The sequence below is a fragment of the Colobus angolensis genome, unplaced genomic scaffold, assembly GCF_000951035.1.
Source record: "Colobus angolensis palliatus isolate OR3802 unplaced genomic scaffold, Cang.pa_1.0 Scaffold53, whole genome shotgun sequence".
Classification (NCBI taxonomy): Eukaryota; Metazoa; Chordata; class Mammalia; order Primates; family Cercopithecidae; genus Colobus; species Colobus angolensis.
Window position 1 is genome coordinate 13,382,352 of NW_012118821.1, and position 24,344 is coordinate 13,406,695.

The window sequence follows — 24,344 nt, forward strand, 5'->3', positions numbered from 1 at the left end:
GGGCTGGGGCCTTCGCCGGAGCAGCGAGTGGGTGAGTGGGGCCGAGCGCGCCCGAGGGCCGGGGCTGCTGGGAAATAGAATTGTCTTTGAGAAACACGTTTCAGAAAGAGACATCAGTTTTGACCCCTGAACAGCAGAATTCCTTCTTTTTTAAGAAAAAGAAAATAGCAGCAATAGGTCCGCGCATGAGGCCTGGCAGAGAAGCGCCCGGTCTCCTCCTGGCGCGTGTGAGCTGCTGTGCGGGTTGGTGCTTTCCGCACGGAACTGTCACCCGTCACTTTGGAAATGGAAGCATTTCCAGCAAAGCGTTCCCAACTGAGAAGGAAGCATCCAGGCTCCTTCGTGGCCCTGCCCAGAGTGGTGGCCCACGGGGAATTTCCCAGGAAAGCATGAAAGCTTCTAATGCTTTTGTGACACAATCAGGTCAAATATGATAAGGTCAGTTTTACCCGGGCCGCGTCAAGTTAGGAGTGAATGAAGACTCACTAGGGGATGCCCTGCGAGGGATGCCAGTGCTCCTCTTCAGAGGGCCTGACTTCACACACAGTCGGGGCTCAGCCGGGAGCCCTGAACGGGGGAGTGAAGATGGAGAGGGCTGTAAACACGCAAAAACAAAGCTGAATTCAAGAACACCCGCAGGGTTCTCCCCACCCACTGTCTGCGGAGAACCCTGGTGGTAGAAGTTTGCCTGAGTCCCCTAGGATTCTTACCCTACAAACCAGGTTAATGCATATTCCCACTAATTTACACCTCACTGAAACGTGGTCTTTTAATCCTTATTCTAAATATTTATCTAGAAAAATTAATATTCTGTAACCCATTTTTTTTTGTTTGAAGGGTCAAGGGTTCTCTAAAAACTTTGAAATGTTGTGGGATTTCATTCCCAAGGTCCTCAAAATTAAAGTGCCTAAAAGTGACTTATTCACTGGAAGTTAAATGTTTAAAAGAAAAAAAAAGTTTTCTTACCTCTATAACTTCGTGGTCTCTGTCTGCATCCCATGGGGTAGAGAGCAGACATAATCCTGGAGTTTCAGGAGTAGTTACTGTTATTTCAAGGAAAGTAAATGTCCCTGATACTGACTGAGTCTTCTTCACTGTCGTGTGTTGCAATCCAGGGCCCCAGCCTTTTTTATTTTGTGTAAAGCAACTTGGCTAATGTGGAGTTTCCAATTTTCTTCAACATTCACTTAAGATCACATTTTTTAAAAATGCTTCCTTCAGGTAATATACTACTTTCTTTTCCCTGAAACAGAAATTGTTCCTCGAGATCTGAGGATGAAGGACAAGTTTCTAAAACACCTTACAGGTAAGTTTCCTCCTCGTTCCTCACCTCTCCCAGAGTTCCTTTGTCCCTGAGTCTTCATGATCTGTTTCTTCTTCCATGTTCCAGGCCCTCTTTATTTTAGTCCGAAGTGCAGCAAACACTTCCATAGACTTTATCACAACACCAGAGACTGCACCATTCCTGCATGTAAGTAACAGCATTGAATTTTGACAAAATGCAAGCGCAGTGCAGGCAGCGGTTCCCACCTCTTTCCATTTCCTCATATAGGCCCCTGCCTTCTTAGCTCAAATTTGCCTATTCCTTCCTCACTACGGAGCTAGGGGCCAAGATGGCCAGACCATTGCAGAAGATAACTAACTTCTGCATCAGCTAACGCCAAACTGTAAATTATTTACAGTCACTGGAATAATAGGCTCTTGGGATGGGCTGAACTCCGATTCTCCTTCTGTTGTTAATTCTCCTCCAATGCCCATGTTTGTGCATACCCTACTATGGCAGTCAAACAGATGTTAAGAATGAGTTGCTAAAATGACTCCAAGAATCAGATTGACCTGGATCATCTCCACTGCTCTGAGCAGACTTTTTCTTCCCATCAGTAATTATAACCTCATCACCCAAGAATTTCATTATGATTTCAAAACTGTTTCTCTGGCTGGCTCCATCACTCCTTCAGAAATGCAGAGTTGCCCTTATCAACCTAGCTCTCAGTAGTAGCTTTCTCTCCTGTTTATTTTCAGTCTTCCTAACCTGCTTCTGGCTATTTATTCTTAACAAAACATTTTATTTCTCCAAAAGTAGCTCCTTGTTCTCTTCACTGAAACCTTATTAGCTACAGTGATAGGGTCCTAACCCATTTTTTTAAAATTCAGACTCCAACTTTCATTTCACTTAAGGCTTACAGAAAAGTCACGCAGAGACACTAGGCATCCTGCTAACTGCTGTCATCAGGGCTCTCCAGCCGGACCAGGCAGCAGACCAGACTTGCTGTCCTGCCTTCCCCCTCCAAAAACAAACAAACAAAAAGCCAATGTACACAAAGTATAAGTGCTTTTCTTTGTTTAGGCAGCAAAATTACTTCAAATAATAATAACCATCATTTATAGGGCTTCTTCTGTGTGCCAGGTGCATGCCAATGAACCTTAGCCCACTGAAGTAGTATCACCAGCACGTTTTGGACAAGGCTGAGGCACATGCACACTTAGCATTCGCACCAACAGCACGAAGACACATGGAACGCAGCCTCCGCCCCTCTGACCATGGCTTTAGCGACACCATCCTCACGCCAAGGCCAGCAGCACACACTTCCTGAAGAGTTTCGTTTTCCTATTCTTGGTGCTGGGCCCCACCCTTCCATGTGCACCTGGCACACTGGTACTGTGTTCTTTTGGAATGTAATCACCTGTTTGGGAATCATTAATGTGGCTCTTGGGGCCAGAAAATTTTATCATTTGTATTGTTTTGATGTGCATGTATTTTAATTACATATTTCCTTACAGTAATAGGATCACAGATTCCAAATTTGGAAGTGACCTCTGAGTCATTCAATCTCATCTCTTCATTTATGGATAAGGAATTGCTTTTGTGCTGTCAGGTATCAGCAAAGCTAAGGCACAGATCTCATGGTTGACTCTGCAGGCCTTTTTCCAGGGCATCAAGCTGCGCCCCCATTCGATACCTCCTTTTGCTCACAGCAGCTCGGCTTTGTGATACTAAAGCTCCTGATCACAGCTCAGCCTGGGCCATGGAGAGCGAGAAGGCTGAGAGATCTGTGCCTTAAGATGGGAGGCTACTTTGTTGCTTTCTGCCTCTTCTTAGCCCATAAAGAACTGGAGAGCAGAAGTTAGACCACTTTTTTACTGCATTAGGCTATATAAAAGAAAGTCCTTAGGATCCTGGAATATCAGACCTGAAGGAACTTAGTGCCTTCTCAAAGTGTGGTCCTATGGGGAGCTTGCTGGGAATGCAGAAGTAAGTCCCATCTAGACTTGTTGAACAAAATCTGCATTTTAGTAAGATCCCCAGATGATTGGTCTGCACATGAAGGTTAGCAAGACATTGCTGAAAACACCTGGGCTAAGCAGGATGTGGTCAGCTGGGACCCTGGACATGACACAAGTGGAAGTCTTTACAATTCATTGATTAGATCAGCCATTGAAATCACACAATCCACTGCATTCATGATGTGGAATCTGTTTAGGAAAACTACATTCTAAAAGGCATGATGCTGCTTGTGAAAGAGAAAGCCAGGCGTTCAGATGACCCAGGGCCACTGTTTGGGCATGCTTTTTCCCTTTGAAAAACATTCTCTGTTTGAAAAATGCCTAACAATATGTGCCATAAATATTTAGGAGGTATATTTTTGGAAGTAGAGCTGGCTACTTATCTAACATATTGTATACATTTATCATTGTCAGTCTACCCATTCAACTCAGATTTTCAGTTGGGTATAAATTCTTCCTTTTAATAGGATTTTTCTATTCTTGAGAAATAAACTGTAATAATTTACAAACGATTTCAGCTTTCCATAGATCTTCACCCTGAGGACATATTTTCCCTTATGGCCATGACCACTACACCTTCTCAATTTCCACAGGCAGCATGGCCAGAATAGTGGAATGGGAGACTGTGTGCAGTCTCCGCTTAGAAATGGGCACATTGCTTCCGCTCGCCATCCACTCCAGGCCTCTGCTCTGCTGACTTTTGACCCACTTTCTTTAGAATTTACAGGCAGAAGGCTTTGTCCCATGGTCAACTCAAGTTGGGATTCAGCCTGCACATGACCCAAAAGTAGCACAAGGGTATGGAAGGATTGTCACGTAGGAAGCGGAATGAAGTTATTTCTGAGAAGCAATGGGCAGCCAGCTCAGCCATGCAGTCTGCGTGTCTGTCCCTCCTCCCTCTGCAGCCCCACTTACATCATCTCACTTCTGCCATTGAAGCTTAAGCCCTTGAAGTACCATAAATTATTAAGTCAACAACTTAGAACCCATGCCTGCAGATTAGACTCCGTATTGCTTCCAGGGAATTCAGATATTTAAAGAAATAAAGGGCTTTAGTAGCTGATATACTTGCAAAAAAAATGATTTATTTGTTTTTTAAGTAACTGACAAGGGTCTGTGATTTATTTTCACCATAGACTATAAAAGATGCGCCAGGCTTCTTACCCGGCTGGCTGTCAGTCCAGTGTGCATGGAGGATAAGGTAAGCTTGGACAGAAGCGCACTGGAGCGCATACCAAAGACGGGAATCCTGCTTGGGACATGAAAACTTCATGGGAGTTTAGGAACACTCATTCTTTGGCTGAGGTAGCTGTATTCTAAGTAGAGATGGTCCAACACTCTTATCTCAGTGCTGAAAGCCGCCCTACTGGCCTGTCTACACTGTCCAGGCAGCTGTTAACTGCTCACCGCATGGCACATGGGCACTGAGTGGGTCCTGCTCTGAAACACAGCAAATCAGCCAGTTTCAGCATATGACTGAGTGCATAAGCCAGGAACAGACTAAAATTGTCCCTGTTTACTTTGAGGCATTCATTCATTCACTAACACTCACAAGTTGAGTAGATGACCAACATTGTCCATGTAAATTCAAATGATCACATCTAGTAAATGTTTGAGTTGTAGTCTATCATGACAAAAAGCTCATAAAGAACACCTATCCTCTTTAAATGTTTCTATCAATGGTTTTTTTTTTTTCATAGCCTCCAATAGTAAAAACGTAAATGCATACCACATTTATGAACTGAACTTTGTACCTTGGCCCCTCGAGGGCTGATATGCAACATGTAACACCAACCATCAGCGGATGTTTTGAAGAGTAAGGTTTTATTTTCCTGACACAAATGCCACAGAATTCAGTCACGTTAGACAGCAGGATGCCACTGTAATTTCACCAGCTTTATACTTACTACATATCTTGTGTGTGTGGGCACTGCCAGATGCTGGCTGACCAGCACCAGACAGGCTTCCTGCCCATTGATAGCTGTTCAGAGCACATTCATGAAAAGGGAGTATTTTTCTAGTGGTTACTCGAGTTTGTCTCATGTGAAATGGATGAGGGTAGGGTAGTGCTCTTTCCTATACAGATGTGCTCTCTACGGAGAAGCAGTGCTTATGAATATTTAGGTAGCAGCAGCAGCAGGGTTGCGTGCATGACCCCAACACCAGCAGGAAGCATCTTTCCCAGTAGAAGAAACTGCTGCTAATGAGAGGAATGGCACTGGGGGAGGCAGGCCGGTGGGTAATGGCGGGTTGAGGCTGTGTTTTGCAGTTTCACTGCACTTTTTCTTTGGAGAGAGTGAAGGTTTCAATGCCAGGCAAAGCTGGGAAGTGCTGTGTAGTAATGTCCCCCCGGGTCCCTGCTCTTTCCAGTTCTCTCGAGCTGCTCATCCACTGCCTGTATGTCACACGGACTTTCTTCTCTTTAAATCAGTGAACAGATGTATATTCCTGTCACCCAAGGTGATATGCCAGGGGAGATGAGATTTTTTTTTTTTAAGGTATTTCTTTATAATTAAATCCCATTGTTCCCAGAGATGAGCCAGGGACATCCTTGGAAATTTTCCACTTACTTACAAGTGAGGAGAGCCAGTTCCCCACTGTTTTAGCCACTCGAAGAGCTACTCTGTCTACATGTCCATTAGCCAACCCCTGCCTCCCCTCTGCTGGCTGCTGCTGGAGGCAGCTGCAGTGACACTGAAGGACGTGGTCATTTCAGCGGGACTCAGGCTCCTGGATGGGTCTCTGCATGGCACTTCATGCTTTGCAAATGCCACAGTGATGCCCCGCAGAAAAGCTGTGGCGGAATCCCCTCGATAGTCTCCAGCACCCTTTACATCTCTCCCCATCACCGGACAACCACATCAGAGCCTGACTGACGATGAGATGCAGGTAAAGGTAACAGGGCAAGGCCCAGGCTCGCAAGCTTCTGTTCCCAAAAGGCTACCTGCTTGACAGCCACAGGTGTCGCAGCTGTAACTGGGTTCATTTTGGCCAAGACATAGGTCTAGTTTAAAACATTGATACCCTCTTAACTATAATTTCATAACTTCTATTTTTTTAAAAGATACTTTCTTCAAATTCCAAAAGTTTTAAACGGCAACAGCAAATTGTTACCTGGCTAGTCACCACAGTGTAGATACAGTCCGGGGTTTCTCTGTGCTTTGCAGACCTCAGTGAGACACCAGAGGGCAGGGCAGGCATCCCAGGTGCCCACACTAGTGCGACGGTGTGGCATCAGGAAGGCCCTGCAGTCCCGGTTCTGCTGCTTAACAACCTGCCACACGCACTTCTGTCCTGACACACAAGGACGGCAGGGCAAGACTGCAAACCACGACCTTGTCTTTGTAAAGAAAGGCCCAGAGCCTGAGAAAAGCAGGTGTTTAGCAGGAAGGGCTCTGCCCTCATCTCAGAGCAAATCCATTTGCCGCATTCTGAAGCTCATTAATAGACCTCTTCAGGCCAAAGAGAACAATGTCCCCACCTACCCTCCCTAACAGTCACAGATGCCCTTCACTGTTGGAATTCCAGGTCAGTCAGAAGCCTGAGCTCTGGAATATTGTCAAAGAAAAGGAGTTCTGAGTAGTGATTGCCCAGTGCACTCTCCCAAATGCAGCCTTATCTTAGTAACCTTGAAGTTTATCATTCTTTTAAAAATAAACAGAATACGAATGGTTTAGATATTCCAACAAAGAATGCTAGAAACAACTGTTTAATCTTGATTATTAGCTTTACCAACTCTGTGAACACTGAGGTTGCAGAACTGCCAGGTAAATCCCTGTGGCCAGGACTACTGAAGATTCTGATAGCACATGTAAGACTAAGCACTCTTCTTCAAGCTTCAATAAGCATCCACATGTATCTGTGATGACTTTCATTGCTTTAGCATCGCAGCCATGTAGTAAGTGCAGAAAGAAGTTATTTTTCAAAATACAAGAGACTATACTTTTTGGAACACAGAGACATACAGGCGCACTCTGAGACTGCCTATGTTTATAAACATGTTGTGTCCCCTAACTGAAGTGACAGGTCTTCTGGAATTCACAGGAAGAAGTGTGGATAGTCACATCAAACGCAATGTATTTGTTTTCAGCAGTGAGCAGACTGTACAGGAGCAGCACACCAGGAGCCATGAGAAGTGCCTTGGAAACCAACAGGGAAACAGAACTATCTTTATACACATCCCCTCATGGACAAGAGATTTATTTTTGCAGACAGACTCTTCCATAAGTCCTTTGAGTTTTGTATGTTGTTGACACTGTTTGCAGATACATATTCGATAAATCAATGTATTGACAGTGATATCTGTCACTCTTATTTTAAAAACAACCACAAAAGGAATGCTCCACGTTTGATGTGTAGTGCTATAAACCACAGAGAATATTTCATTTTCTTGATTAGGTGAAATCACAAAAAATGTTTCTTTAGAAACGTAAGCAGAATCTTAAAGTATATTTTCATATAACATAATTTAATATTCCGTATTACTTTCACTGTTAAATTCTCAGAGTATTATTCGGAATGGCATGAAAAATTAAAATTTTGGTCATGTTTTAGGAACAGCGGAGTGTAAATCTGTGGCTAATTCTGTCGGTCCTTTGTATAATAAATGTAAAATAGTATTCCAGCTATTGTGCAATATGTAAATACTGTAAATAAACACAAGTAATAAATGAAGTGTTTGTTATAATGAATAGTCTTCAAAGTGACTCTCTAACAGGTTCACTGTTGGGAATTCGTGACTTCAGATTTACTGAGACCATGACACTGGCAAAAGGTCACAGAATATAAGTCGTAAACAAATGAAAACTTGAAGCCTAAGAATTTCTCTAAGGGATAATTGGCATTTGTTTAGGCTACTATATATTGGTAGCATAATTTCTTCAGATAGGCCCTGATTTGCTGGGAAATATTTCAAATAAGGTTATATCCATTATTTCCCAAGCGATTTTGTAATCATGAAAATGCAAAACTAGGAGGAACCTTAAGACTTCTAAGCAGTCTCAAAATTTTACATGTAGATATATTTTAAACAGATATAACTGGATCCAATTTAAAAAGCTGAATTCAGCAAAGCAATGTTTCTCCATTCATATGAGCCCTTGTCGGCAGATGGTATTGTCTGGGTGTAGCCATAAGGACAGAATAGTCAGGAGTCCTAGGATTTGTTTGAGGATGTGTATTTATAAACACTAAAGAAAAACTATAGGATTTTATTTCCAAACATAAAGGAATAGAAGAGTAAGAAATTTTGACTTTGAGATAATTAAAAGCAATTACTGAATGAAGAGAACAGGGTATAACTTTTGAAGTCTTCTTATTTAATCCTGTTTTCTAATTACAGCTCATTACTTGACCTTTTCTTCCCAATTTTTTATGTTTTAAGGATATCATGTTCAAATACCCAATCTATTAATATTTAATCCCCTAAGTTTTCTGTATGTCTGAGTAATTCCAACAAGAGCAAGACTCACTGAGTTTACAAACTTTCTTCCCATGAAGACAGCGTGGCACTTCCACATGATACAGTGCGGAAACTACTCACTTTCATCTGGCAGCAGCTCATCCTCCAGGCACCAGTGAGTCAACGATCAAACATGTCTCCTCCCCCGGCACTGCCTGGGACCCTGACGATACTGGTCAGGAGTGCAGGTGTCCTGGCCAGGCAGCTGTGCGTCACTGCACAGGAGGGCACCGCGTAGAGGCAACATGTCCAGAGGATGGTATTAGGCAAGGACATTTCCAGCTGTGGGACCCCAAACTTCTTTCAGAAACTAGACATTATGATATGCGGCAGCAATGTGCTTATTTTCATCATTTTGCTTTCTCATCCTGAAGATAAAACATGCACACATAACATCATAGATCATGTAAAAAGGACAAAACAAGGTTTTCAAATGCTTCCTTGTCAATAAAAAAACAGGCAGACACCAGATTTATACCTCTAGTTGTATGTTTATAACTCCCCAGTTTATTTTGAAATATTCATGATTTCGACATTATCTCAAAATACACAGAAATTACCTATATCTGCCTATACACTTATTAAATGCTGATGAAGAATACTTAATATTTAAGCATGCCAAATAATAAAGCTTTTCCCAACTTTTAAAATTATTTTTAAAAATAAGCCAATTTATATTGGACATTTGCGTTACATGTGCATATAAAAACAGTCATATTCCTCAACTGACCATAGTTAGACTAGCATACAAGCGTCCTTCTTTCTGGATATAATTAAGTTTCAGAGGCAAAGTGGTTCAGATGGGAGCCAATGAGCTGACCTCCTCATGAAGTAAACTCGACAAAAATCATGAAGTATTGAAGGTGCTAACGACTGTTTCCATAAATGTTTCTCTCTTCCCTATCTTTTCAACATACAAGTGTGCACTATGGGTGTGTATAAATTAAAACACTTCTAATCTAGACTGTGAGCTCCTATGGAGAGGGCTACTGTCAATCCATAAAAGGCCCTGGGGAAGAGAGAGGTAGCACAGGGAGCAGAGGGCACCTGCCCTCCATCAGGCCATCCACACAAACCTACTGAAGAGGTAGACTTGACTGACTAAGTCTCAGCGGGCTCAGATGCTGACCTGGGCCTTCAAGTGAGGTTTTCCTTCATTATGTTTTATGTTGCTTGTTCTACTATTTTTATAATTGGGGCAAAGTGAGATGTTCAACTAGTCTAAGAATGCTTAATATACCCCATAAACTGTCAGAATCAAATAATTTTATTGATTCTTCTGCCAAACATAACTGATTTCCATCTACAATATTTTTTAAGGTAAGAAACAGTAAGTCAACTGAACAAAGAGCTGGGCCTTTGGGCTCTGGAACATGATTACACACTGACTGAGAATGCAGGACCTCAGGGTGGGGTCTAGTCAGGCTGGCCACAGCAGGGCATGAACCTGCCTCAGTGGGCCTTCTCCAAGAACGCTCTGCAGCACCTGACACATTGCTGGTACACCGTCTCAAAGTCAGAGTCATTCCCCTAAATGGACAGGAAAAGAAGAAAATGGCAAAACCTGCATAACAAAAACATCCTTAACACAATCTACTCTGTTATTTAATACTGCAGGATACAGATGTGGTGGGTCATTATATTAGCCCTAAAACATGAACTGTACTTACATAATAGGGATCTTCAATAATAAGTTGTTTTTGTGGATCATAGCTCCCAAGTAGTTCAATTTTAGCTTTGCAGGTTTTAACTTGATTACTTTTTCTATTCAAATCTCTGTAAAATTGAAACATGAACTTAGTTTTCTGATCTATGGTTTCAAGTTAAACAGGGACATCTGCTAGGGTCTTATGAAACATCCATATCGAAATCAAGACAGGATGACCTAATTTGAAATGAAACAGAACACTCAGCAGGCCCGTGTGGCCCCTTCTGCAGCTGTATGCCACTGCCCTCTCTCTAGACAAGACAGTTTGCGACAGCAGCTTATTCTCACCGATTCTGTTATACAAAATATACAATAATTGTATTTTCTCCCACGAAATATATTTTGAGACAATCAATCAAGTTTCAGAGATAAAACAAAGGTGACAGAAAGGAACCCAAAACACCATCTGAACCAGTTCCAAAACAGAGGGCTACCAATTCCATCCTCAGGTGTCTTGACAGCACTTCCCGCAGCATGACCCACTCCTTAATTACTCTTCCTTCTTTTACTCCTCAAGCCTCTGCCCAAGCTGAAAACTCAGCTTCACTCTAGACTTCCACCTTTAGCTTTCACATTACTACAAAAGAAAAAGGCAAACTGAACTAAGTGCCTCCATTTATTTAACACATTCGACTGAGCACCTATGACAGATGAGTCAATGAGTCAGGCATGTGCTTTATGTGGGAATGGAACAGCCAAGAGCCCTGTGCGTGAAGTTTTACAGCAGCTCAGGAGCAGGCACAGGGACGAGAACTGCGGGCAGGCCTACGTCTAATGCACAATCTGGCCTAGTGACAGGGTAGCAGAATACCTCTACAAAGAAATGAATTTCAGCTGACCCACAAAAGGCAAATAGGAGCCGAATGGCCCAAGCAGCAAGGAGGAGCTTCCAGGCAGAGGAACAGCACGTGCAAACGTGAGGCTGCAGGAACTCCGCTTGCCCCACACACAAAGAAACACAGTGCTCAGTGCCGATCAAAGCAAATGGGGTCTCCTAAAAAGGTGTTTTTACGATACCTATAAGCTACGGTGTCAGCGAAAACAATGAGAACAGAATAAGGACTGAAAAATAAAATTTAAAAATGCATGCATTTTAATGAAGGTCCTGATTAATAAAAAGTAATTAAAACTGGTGCATCCCTATCTGTTCATTTGTACAAAAGTAATTAAAAACACAAATAGTTTATCTTCATCAAAAACAAGTACTATTTACGAAAAAGTAGTGATGTAAGTCAGAATCCTGGAGTGACATTAAATTATGATTAGTTCCCAGCGACGCCCTAAGTAGAGGACTGGGGCAGGTCAAGAGAGTGGTGACTGAGGCAGGACGGCAGGGCCCTGCCTCACTGAGCCTGGGCTTAAATCCCACCACATCTACCACATGCTGCTGTGCGAACTTGGGGACACACCCTAACATTACCGTTTCTCACGTCCTTCTTTCACAAGGTGGGGTAATAATAGGAGCCTACAGTTGCAGAGCTTTGGCCTGAGAATCAGTAAAACACTGCCCCGTCCAGGAATCATTACAGCAAAAATAACAAAATCGCTCTCATGCAGAACAATGTGCCTGATACAAAACTATCACAGTCAAGCTAGTTTTCCAATTAAATCATGCTATTAATAACTGGACTTTCCCTTTTCTAAGGTGTATTTCCTTGAAAATACCTAAGGGACAATTCTAGATTACTAAGTTTTTTTGCTGTTCTAAATAAATAATTCTACATATGGTGACCATCACTATTAAAACCTTTAATATAGAAAAAGTAAATCTGGACAACAAATTACTTGGCCCATTACTGAACTGAGAGTTGAACAGACATATTCTTCAAAAACAAGATTACCTCAGATTGCTTTCATCCATACATAGTATATAATCAAACGTGGCAAAATCTTCTTTGGTAATCTAAAATTGAATAAGAAGTCAAAATACAGTGTTTATACCATTTAAGCCTAGAGGATGCAAAGATATACTAAAAGAAAAAAAAACTGCTATATTTGAGCCTGTTATTCACTAATTAACAATTTAATTAAATAAATAATTTTTAGGATACTTTTAAGTTAGAACAGAGTTAACCTACTTCTCAAAACTGTACTGCAAAGAAATTTTGTATTATAAAGTTCCATACAATAATCATAAAATAGTATAATGTGTAGACACAATGTTTATACATCAGCTTCAATTCCTTAGTAACAATGTATAACACAGCCAACATACTAAAATGTCACATATTTAATCCCCTTCATTATTCTACTCTATTTCTCATTCCACAAGCACTGAACATCCGGGGCCCCAGTGACACACACCAAGCTAAGCGGACAGAGCCGTGTCTGGTGGAGCTGCCGTTCTACACGGGGCAGGCAACACCCAGGAGGCACAGATGCCCCGGAGGAAATAAAGCAGAGAGGAGATACACACAGGTCTGGAGCAGGGAGAAGGAGAAGTATTAAGTTGGTGCTCACTAAGAAAGAGACACAGGAGTCATAACTGACAGTCCTCCTTTATTTTGATCGAATATCCATAATTTAAACCTGACACAGAAGAGAATGCCACTCAGTATTTCTACTGATTGTAACCTGAAAGCTTATCATTGTTTTCTGATATAATCTATAAATATACCTACTTAAAATATAAATAAGAAGATTATTTTGTGAATTTCAACTACTATAAATAATGGCAGAATAAGAAACATAAACATACATACTGCGGAACAAAGGCGCAAAGTGTAACTTTCCTAATATAACTTGTTCTTCTGAAAAATGAGAAACTTCGGCTTTTAGCATGCACTTCCAGAAACTAGAAAGGACTGTATTTCGTCAACACTCCCATGGCACTCACTTATTTCAAAATTGAGAATAAGTACAATACTGAATTTTTTTTTCTTTTTTGTTTTTAGAGAAAAGGTCTCACTGTCACCAACGCTGGGGTGCAGTGGTGAGACCATAGCTCACTGCAGCCTCAACTTCTTGAGTTCAAGACATCTTCCTACCTCAGCCTCCCAAACAGCTGGGACTACAGGCACATGTCATAGCACCCAGCTAATTTTTTAAATTTTTGTAGAGATGGGTCTCACTATACTGCCCAGGCTGCTCTTGACCTCCTAGGCTCAAGCAATGTTGAGCCTCTCAAAGTGTTATTAGGATTTTAAGTGTGAGCCACCAAGCCTGAACAGTATTATTTCTCCAAATTAGTTATGTGAGAAATGCCCTAAGATTTAATACTAAACTTGCTTTAAATTCTACACTAATTGTAAATTTTTCATAAAAAAAGACTTAGTAATCATTACATAATTTTTAGATGTTACAATAATTGAGAAAGAAAAGAAACAGCTATAACTTATGTAACAAATGCACAGTAAAGGATTTCCACTTGCAGCTATAAATGAAACAGCTTGTGGAAAATCATCCCTATTGCTAAAAACAACTAGAAACCCCATATACAAAACCAATGCTCTAGTGACCATCAGCCTTTGGGGGCCACGAGGCCGCTCTAGCTCTGCGGCTCTCGCACAAAAGCAGCCACACACTACAGGTGAATGAACAAGTCTGGCCGTGTTCCAATAAACACTGTTCATAAAAAAGGTACCTCAAAAAAAGGTGCAGTCCCCAACCTGCAGACTCCTGCCACTTGCCACTTCTCTTCCCGCTAAAACTGGGCAATGACAAGGCCTCAGAACAGGGATCTCAAACAGTTCAGTAGCAGAACTCTTTAACTCTTTACAATTATTTAAATCCTATGTTATGGTGTGGATGTGTCCCCCAAAGTTCCTGTGCTGGAAACTTCATCCCCAATGCAACAACAGTGAGAGGGAGGATGTTGACCAATGCCACTAGCTTGGGAGTGGGCTCCTGACACTGATGGGTCCTCTCTCTCTCCTGTTTTCCTCCTTTTGTTTTTCTAGTTCTTGCTCTCACTCACTCTGGGACACTCTCGACTCCTTCACCTTCTACCACAGGATCAGGCAGCAAGGAGGACCTCACAGCCCCATGAGCCCCTTGACTTTGGACTTCACAGCCTCTGGAACTATAGGAAATAAATCTCTGTTCGTTGTAAATTACCCAGTCTCAGGTACTGTTAGAGCAGCACAAACGGACAAAGATACACAAGCAACAAAACAAAGAGAAAAAAACAGAAAAGGAAAGCAGATTCACAAAAGGTCCAGATAATCAGAAAATCAGATAATCAGAGTTGCCATGGTATTTACAGCACTTGTGATAGCATGTTCAAGAAAACACAGAGCAAGATGTAGAATTCCACCAGAAAAACAGAATCTACAAAAAAAAAAAGAAACTTAGAGAATTAAGTAAACAACAGACAATCTTGATACTGTTTGAAAATGGCAGAAAGATTTGTGTATCAGAAAACAGGTCAGCAGAAAATATCAGACTGAAGAAGAGAGTGAAAAGGATAGAAAATAGAAGAGTGTTAGAAATATATGTTCAATATACACGTAAGGTGAATCTCAGGAGAAAAGGGAAAGAGAAGTACAATACGAAAAGATAACAGCCTGGGATTTTCCAAAATTGATGAAAAGCATCAAGTCACAATGTCAAGGATCGTATCTGGTCTACCACACCGAAACTGCTGAAAACCAAATTCCGAAAGAAAAACTGAGACTGCCAGAGAAAGTAATAGACAACAAAAAGACAACCCATTAGACAAATTTTTCAAATGATAAGCAGAAACACTATCAATCTTCAACAAACTTTTTTTAGAGAAGAAAAAGAGGGAGCATCCCCAATCTGTTTCATGAGGATGTGTACCCCACTACACGGTGTCTGCTGGGCATGACTCCAACAGAACACAGCAGGTGCACACCGTTACCACAGCAGCACTATCTGCAGTAGCCCCAAACTAGAAACCCCCTGACCCCCACCAGGAGGAGAGCAGACAAACTGTGAAATGATATCGTATCCGGCAATGACAATTATATTGCTACAATCAACACGGAGATTCTCACAAGCAAAAAAAGCTGACAGACAACAGCATGTGCTATAATTCCACTTCTATGAAGTGAAAAAGTACAACCAATTTTTTGTGGGGATTTCTGGAGGAGTGAGGAGGGGGCTATTATGGGACCTCAGGGTTGCACTCACAATCTGTGTACACAAGTCAATGAAAAGTTTACCGAAAAGAGAACATAATGTATAATAAAATAAAAAAATCTCCTTTGAACTAACTGGGCAGGAAGCTCACGTATTCTAAAAGACTAACTGTAAGAGTTAAAAATAAGCACCCTAAAAACATTTCATTTATTAAACACAGGTTGAAAGGCACTGAGAAAATTGAGATTTTAAGAAATGTACAATAGTTATCACACAAATTGTGACATTAGTAAAGGAAAAGAACTTGTAAACAAAGATCTGATGTGATACTGATTCATAAAACATACCTTAAAAATTTCTTAAAAGAAACAGGAAAAAAAAAAGCAAGAAACATGTGCAAATACTGCTTCTAAAACTGTTCTTTAAAAAAGTTCCTAATATGTCTTTAAAATACTTCATTTGCATCCACTCTTATTACACACTTAGTGTATCAAAAAAACTGACCTTAACAACATAAAACTTCAAAGTATGAGTGCTCATATTCTGAAGGACTGCTCCAAATAAATCTATTTTCAGCAATGGCCAGTAGAAACTGGCAAGGTATGCAAAGGCTTGAAGAGATTAGGATGGATAAATTGTATAAAAATGTTTAATCACCTGACCAATGATAATTCCATTTCAGAAAAGGTCAGTCCCAGAGTACTTCATTTAAATAAAGAACTCTTAGAAAAATCAACTTTAGCTTCTAATTTATAACATAAAGACAAGGTTATCTTTAACTGAACTTGCAGAATTTGATTGTGGCTTTATTAGACTCCAAACTTGAAGTGTGGTATAACACACTATAATTGTGTGTCCATAATATTGTTGGTATTACCCTATATTACTAAGCCACTTTACAGTTGAAAAAATATTTTTGTATGTATTATATAACTTAATTCTAGCAACAAACTTGCAATATAGGCAGGATAATTACTATGGCCTAAATGTTTAATAAAAATTATGCAGGAAGGAACAGAAGACAGAGCACCGCTCAGCCCCAGCTCGTAGTCAGGCTCTCTCATTATAAATTACCTAGCTTTTATGTGCATTTTAATAAATAAATTCCAAAGTCATGCAAGTCTTTCAACACTGTGCAACCAGAAGTGACAAAATGGACACACTGTAGCTGGTTAAGCTCATCCTAAATAAACACATTCATTAATATACAAGTCTGGTTAATCCCTTCACTACTTCTCAAGTTACTGGACTCTACATATTAGAAATGGAACAAGAGCTTGTCTACCTGTCTTGCTTTATGGGCTGTGGGAATGCCATGATTTCTTAGGCAGCTCACAGCTCTTGGGTCTGGGGACCGGCCCACGTTCCAGTCAGAAACAGCACCGCTGTCAATGACCCACTGAAACACAAAACACACATCTTCAAGTCCAAGGACGGTACCTGCCGGGCAACGTGGCTCATGGGAATGCCGTGCCTCTTCATGCAGTTCTGCCCTCGGTAGTCAGGGGCGTTCCCTATCTCATACCCGGAAGTCGCCGCGCTGTCTACCCTCCACTGCAGGGGAAGAAACATGGAATTTTTTTTTTGGCAATTTCCTGCCCAGAAGAGTTCAGGTTGGCCTCTTTAAGATAATGAATGGTACTTACGTTCTCTGAGATGTTTTGATCAGTTACAAGTTTCCTGAAAACTGCTTCTGCAATGGGTGATCGACAAATGTTACCTTTAAAAAAAGGGGGGGTTGGGGAAACAGAGGGTTAGGTTGGATGGAAGGGCACACGCCAGTTCCCCCTCTTCACACACCTGACACGCAGGGGCTGTGCTATCCCTCAGGAAAAATAAAGGCCACCAACACTATCCTTTGACGCCTTTGTCCAACCAGTGAGGGTAGACCCTGCTGGAGAACAGCCCATCAGGCTCAAGTTCAGTGACTTGACACCAACTGGCCAAGTACTCCAAGTGTAGATGACAAAGATATCAGAATAACAACTTCAACCAAAATTATTGTTTAAAGAGCTGCTACTAAAGATCCAGGAGCGAATCATGAAAACGAAGTGGGTTGCAACCAGCTTATTTTAAAATGAAATACAACAGAATAAAAATAAAATACAGTGGTCTGTCCCTCAGCAGACTCAGGGAGCTGGTTCAGGACACCCTCCCACGCCTACCCAGTATACCAAAACCTGCATACTCAGGTCACACAGGTGGCCCCTGCGAATTTGAGGTCCAAGTATAGGAAAAGTCAGCCCTCCATATAGATGGGTTTTTCATTCAGACAACAAGGTATTTTCCATCTGTGCTTGGTTAAAAAAAATTACTTGAATAAATCCCTCAAAGTTCAAACCCCTGTGGTTCAAAGGTAAACTATGTATTTTCAAGTATATCACACATAAGGATGACTATTGTTTCACAAAACAACACATAAACACACAAACACACAAACATGCATTTAAGCATAAACAGCGATTCAACACCGACATTCACTGAGCGATCACATGCAAAGCCCAGGGGCACAGATCCAGGCATCAGCAGCCCAAGGTCGGGGACCCCACTCTCCAGACCACTTCAGACAGCAAGTGAGAAATCCAGGTTCCCCAGGGCTCCCTCAGGTTTGATAATTCCCCAGAATTACTCCCCAAACTCAGGAAAACAGAACACTTACCATTACAATTTCATTATAATAACAGTGACAAAAACAAAAACGAAAACAAAAAATAAAACCAGCCAAAGCAAGTGACCCACAGGGCACACTCTGGGAGGTTTCCTGACAGGCAGCTCCACTGTCCCCCGGGACACCTTCCCCTCCTGTCATCAACATGGGGCAATATTCAAAGAGCAACCCAGGAAGCTCCTCAGAGCCATGGTGCTCCGAGGTTTTACTGGGGTTTTTGGAGGGAGACACAATGGGTTCAATCACTGGCTATTCGGCTGAACTCAATCTCCAGGCTCCCTCCCACATGTGGCTCAAAGCCCCCACCCTGAGTCATCTCATCAGCATATATACTATGGGGGCCACCTTCAATAACTAAGATACTCCCATCACTCCTAGAAAACTCCAAGGCATTTAGCGGTTACCTCCCAGGAGGTAAGGTAAGGGCCAAATTCATTACTACCCAGAGGAAAAAGACATAAGATCTCATCCCAAAATAGATCTACCATATACAAGCAATATACTTATGGGAGGTGCACAGTTGGCTATAATAAAAGTGGGAAAATGAATACTAATAAGCAATATACTACAGTAGCACAGAAAAAGAACGATGCTACAAAGCAAAAACAAGATGTAAGAAAATTTCCTACCAGAAAAAAGAAAGATTAGAGATGATATTTAAAGGATGATCAGGATCTTAATGGACAGAAGAAGGGAAAGGCATTTAACTCAGGGGGATTGTGGCACTAAGCAGGTGAGGCTGCGATGCTTCAGATACAGCCAGCCAGTGTCTGGAAACTGATGGGCTGGTATACAGGAGGCCTAAAACACTGGGCCAAGACTTGGACTTCGCGTAGCCACTATGAGGAGAAATAGAAAGTCCTATGGAAAAGGGTAATATGACTTATTCAACAAACATATTTTGTATGCCCACTCTATGTGCCAAGCACTGTGCCCTAACCTGAAGACAGAAAGTTGTTTAAAACATAGACCCTTCCTACAAGTTGCCAAAATTACTGGCAGGGCTAAGGAAACGCTAGAAGAGCACATTACTGAATTGGAGAGACCTTGTAAGAGGTTCCTATGGAGGAGCAAATACAAGACAGTGTCAGAGTGGAAAGGTGTGGCAGCTTTCCTCAACCATCATAAAGGTCATGGAAGATACTCCTGTAACAAAAGACAGGTTAACAAGAGAAAAAACATAACAAATCTATTTAATCAGTTTTATGTGACATGGAAGCCTTCAGAAACGAAGACCCAAAGACCCAGGGAAATGGTTTTGATGCTTAGATGACCAATGCACAGCCATGTAGAAATGGAACTGGACAAAAGGAAATGATCCAATGGTAGTGGACTGAGGAGGGAAACCCAGCAGGGCCACAGCACTTCCTCCCCCAGGAATGAGGCAGGGCCCCTCTGGAATGGGGTCTTCAAGAGAAGGCAGAAGGGAGAGAGTGACCTTTGTAGGTTTTACGGCTTGCTTTGTGGGAGAGGAGTTCTAGTTTCTATGATCTGCGTTGGGGAAGATAAATGACGGTTTCTATGACCTTGCTTCTGGGGCTGCTCTGAGGCCTTCCAGTATCCTTAATGCCAAAGCACCATACTGAGTCCAAACATTAGGAACTGAATTTAGGAAACAGACAAGAAAAAGAAGAACTGTGAGAATAGACAGCACTAAATAAGAGTTGACTCTTTGTCATTATTAGGGTTTCTGTTTATGACAAACAAGTACAATGAGGATCTTCTAGTGTTGTAAAACACAGCTAATTCCCTAATTCAGAAAACCAACTCATTGCCTTACTACAGCCTTCAGTTTCTACATTGTAAGACCTAAGCACATTATGTAATTTTTTCTCACAGAAGACTGTAGTTTCCACAGCAGTAAAAAATCTTACCTACAAACCATAAAGGGAAAACAACAAATTAGCCTTGAATGCCCTCTCTATGCCACTTTGTGTTGTGAAGTTGTTCCTTTCGACATTCTAAATTTTGTTTAGTTTTTTAAACAGGTATTGTCATCAGCACTATTTTAATTACTGAAAGGCTTCCCATGGGTGTGTAACTCTTTTACTTGTCACCATATAACCTGGGAATATTTTTAACAGCAAACATTGTATTTCTAAATTAAGACACTTACTATTATTTTGGAACTGTACAACAACAGATGCCTAATATCTCAGCATCTAAAAATATAATAATAAAGACTAGCCCCACACGTTTACAAATAATTATCATTAACTGTAAAATAACAGTTCACTTTCCCCACAGCAGTATGAAAACTTGCATTATTAACTGTCCTGAAGGCTAGTAGTAGTTTGCCCTGTTGATTTCAAAAGTTGATGCCACCAAATTGTGTCAGGAGAAAATGGAGCACCCTGGTCTTCAGTGAAACATTGCATGTACTTCACCTACAGAACAAGTTCTAAAAACAGAACATTCCGACCTCAAATGCCTTTAAAAACTGTTTCAATCTGTAAAGTATCAAGTTTGTCTTTTCCAAATTAGGCAGACTATTTTATACCTTTCTTCAGCATCTTCATTTCAAGGATGGAGACTCATAAAAGGCAACAGGTAGGCTCTGGGAGCGTAGGGCTGTGTCTGCTATACCTGGTAAGAGACCCAGCACCCAGTATGGGTGTAGCCCAGAAGTAAAGTGACTCCACCAGCATGTGCTATCTCCACCAACCATGCTGGCTGGGTCATGGCTCCTGCATCATCTTCACTGGTAAGTCTCTATCTTACAAAAACATAAAGCACCCTTCATAATTGGGCTGTAGTAAGGCAGCTCAATTATTTCCCATCATTAGCTTCCCCGGTGAAAAACCTCTGATGCTTTTCTACACTTCAGTCTCAAAAGGGTCCAAATGAATGCTTTGAAGGAACAAAACTTTTTACATTTCAAAAGCATAGAACTGTTACTGTCCTCTATACAGCTACCAAATAAAATGCCATTTACCGCTTAAATTCCCTCAGAATGCAACTACTCACCACCCAACCAGTAAGGGCATGCTCCACCTCCAGTTTAATCTCAAAACAACAGCTGAAACTCTTCTTTCTAAACTTAAATTTGATCATTTCCCACCTCTGCTCAAAACCTTCCAATGTTTATTCAGAGTAAGCCCAAGTCTTCACATGGCCTCCCAAGATCTGGATATAAAACATGGGTCTGTAAATTGGCTCATGGTCCACCTTTGTGTACAGCCCACAGCGGTAAGAATAATTTTTACATGGTTGGGTAGTTGGAAAAAATCCAAAAGTAGCATATCTTGTGACACGTGAAAATTATACAGAGTTCCATCCAACTGTCATGTCCATAAATGAAGATCCACTAGAACACAGCCAGTTCACCACATGCGTGGGTACTTTGTGCTACACCCTTTCTTCTGGCATGTGAAGCAAATCCAAAATAATTATAATCTGGTTCTTTACACAAAGAATTTGCAAACTCCTGCCCTAAAGGACCAGTGTATATAAGGAATTAACTACTCCCTATACATCTACAATGGAAGCACTGAGAAAACAGTCACTCACATTATCTGCTAAATCTTCCGGTATCGATGAGGAATCCTGACTGAGAAAAGGTATCCAGCCACCAGGCCCAGCTACTGTGGCTTCCCTGTGGTTCATGACCATGGCCAGTATTCTCCCTTCAAAACCTTTACCTGCTTTCCTCTGGGTTCAGGATGCTTCTCCAAAATATCCTAGGCTTGCTTCCTCACCTCCTTCAAGTCTTTACTCAAAGGTCATCTATCAGATGGGGCCTTCCCTGACCACCCCACTCAAAACTGCACTCCACTCTCATTCCCCTTTTCTGCTCTATTTTTCTTAATGTTTCACACCAACCGATTGAGCGCACCAATTAATACTGGCTGGTGACTGAGAGAATGTGAGCTCCAGAGAGGCTGGGATTTTTGTCTGCTGTGTTCACCACTCCATATATCCCTATCACTTAGAGGAGTGCATGTCATATAGTAGATGCTCAACAACAACAACAACAACAACAACAAATCATTGAATTGTACTGAAATACAGTAGTCCCCTCTTTTACAAGGCTTTGCTTTCCATGGTTACCCCGTGGTCAGTTTCAGTTGGAAAATATTAAATGAAGAATTCCACAAACAAATAATTCCTAAGTTTTAAATTGTGCACTGTTCTGAGTAGCAGGATAAATTCTCACGCCATCCCATTCCGTCCTGCTCCAGAAGTGAATCATGCCTTTGTCCAGTGCATCCATGCTGTCTATCCACCTACTGCCCTCTTGCTTATCAGATCCATTGTGATATGCTATCACAGTGCCTGAGTTCAAGTCACCCTTAGTTTACTAATAATGGTCCCAAAGCATAAGAGTAGTGAAGCTAGCAATTCAGATACGGCAGAGAGGCCATAAGCACTACCTTTAAGTAAAAAGGTGAAAGTTTTTGACTTCTTATGGAAAGAAAAAAAACCTTATACTCAGGTTACTAAGATCTATGGTACGAACAAATCTTCTATCCATGAAAATGTAAACAAGGCAAAAGAAATTCCTGACAGTTTGTCGTCTCGCCTCAAACTGCGAAAGTTGCGACCACAGTTGTAAGTGCTTAGTTAAGGTGGAAACGGCATTACATTTGTGGGTGGAAGAAATGAGCAGACACATGTTCCAACTGACAGCAGTTGGGTCTGGTACTACCCATGATTTCAGGATCCACTGGAGAGTCTTGGAAAGTGGGACTACTGCATATGCAAGGATCCAACTCCCCATTAACAGCAACCATGATACCTTATATCAGCATAATCGACAATACTAACCAGAAATATACAAGGGAATGAAATAGTATTTGGTAACCATCCTTAACCAAACTACTGTTTAATAAACTTGTTGATTTCATTCAGCCTTCAATAAGTCTTAAAAATCAAATGACGCCTACTACCAATGTGAAACAAGGTGAGCCTTCCAATTCTTCTTTCACAGAAATTAACTTCTACAAAACCTAGTCAGCGTTTATCATATATTATCCTAAAGCTGGAAACAAAATGAAAAATAAGCCACAGTTATAGCCCTCAAGAAAATTAAACTTAGCTGGGATTTCAACAGACTATCAAATAATTATAGTAACATTTGTGTAATAAAGGATGTCGATAAGCAATCACAAGAAGCAACTCATGGTCTGGGAAAGCAAAGGAGTAAATATTTCGGTTTGACTTTATAAAATAAAAAGACGTTCCAGGCAAAATTCATAATGGGCACCCAGCCATTGGAGGCTCAGTAAGCATGTGAAGCGCTATAGAGCAACGAAAGATTCTGTAAGCCAGTGTCCCGAGAGTGTGAGCAGGAAAAGGTACAGGAGATAAAGTGAGGAGTCTGTAAAAATAAACAGAAATTTTACTCTGCAGGAAATGCAAACTCACAGAAGGTTTTAAGTAACTGGACTACTGACAATTTAGGCCTTCCTCTCAGGGTGGAGGCACCGAGGAATATAACCTTGTAGTACTACACCGAAGGAAGATCCCTGAAAACCTAAAGGGAAGTAAATTATGTTTGAAGTAAGGTAAGCTAAGTGTTGAAATTCCAGGAGTGAAAATATTTTAAGCTGGAAAGTTCCTAAAAGCCATTAATAAAATACACTTTTATTTTTCATGGGCAAAGTCATACAGGGACCTCCAGGTCTCCTTGGCTTGGCTTTTACAATCAAGAAACCCGAAACCGTAAAACTTCATCTCCGTTTAGCTCAGATCCATACCTAAGCACGGCCTAAGGAAACCAGCAAGCAAAACAATTTTGTCACAGGACTTCGGAGGCCCCTAAGAGACCACATCAGACCGACAACTCCAGGCCTACCTGGGCCCACTGGAGGGGAACGAAAGGGATTCTAGTAGGCGCAAAGAACGAACCTTGGCTTGTAGGGGCTGTGGCTGCAAATGCCAAAAGCCCCGGATATATGGCAGGTGGGAGGGGACCCAGGTTTACAGGGCAGGCTGGGCCGGTGGGGAACAGGGGCGCTGCGAGACACTCCTGGAACACCCTAGCCCTCCCAGTCCCTGGCCTCCTCCCCCTCATTGTTCCCAGCCCGGCGGCATAATCCACAGGGCCCAAGCCCGATCCAACCCTCGCGGGGAACGTCAGAACATGAGTAAGTCGGCGCCCTCTTACCCAGACACACAAACAGCACGGACTTGGTAGCCTGTTCCGCCATCTTTCCGCGCGCAAAAGCGCCAACAGA

At 41.6% G+C, this 24,344-nt stretch overlaps 2 protein-coding genes across 3 annotated transcripts; one reads left to right on the forward strand and one right to left on the reverse strand.

Moving 5' to 3' along the window:
- On the forward strand, nt 1–7,959 carry FAM150B (family with sequence similarity 150, member B; the record flags this gene model as incomplete). The annotated part of the gene is made up of 5 exons (XM_011960988.1): nt 1–31; nt 1,253–1,306; nt 1,391–1,471; nt 4,422–4,486; nt 7,379–7,959. Coding segments are annotated over 5 exons (234 nt in total), but the record flags the coding sequence as incomplete, so codon positions are not given.
- Nucleotides 7,960–9,217: 1,258 nt separating this feature from the next.
- Nucleotides 9,218–24,338, reverse strand: ACP1 (acid phosphatase 1, soluble). 2 transcript variants are annotated; one of them, XM_011960968.1, is made up of 6 exons: nt 24,275–24,338; nt 17,144–17,217; nt 16,938–17,051; nt 12,296–12,357; nt 10,417–10,522; nt 9,218–10,276 (listed from the first exon to the last, which is right to left on the reverse strand). In XM_011960968.1, the coding sequence occupies exons 1-6, from the start codon at nt 24,315–24,317 to the stop codon at nt 10,199–10,201; spliced, it is 477 nt and encodes a 158-aa protein (XP_011816358.1). In that variant the 5' UTR covers nt 24,318–24,338; the 3' UTR covers nt 9,218–10,198. The 2 variants fall into 2 exon arrangements, with proteins under 2 accessions (XP_011816358.1, XP_011816359.1); XM_011960969.1 differs by lacking the exon at nt 16,938–17,051 and adding an exon at nt 16,783–16,896 and having other exon boundaries at nt 24,275–24,336.
- Nucleotides 24,339–24,344: the final 6 nt, after the last annotated feature.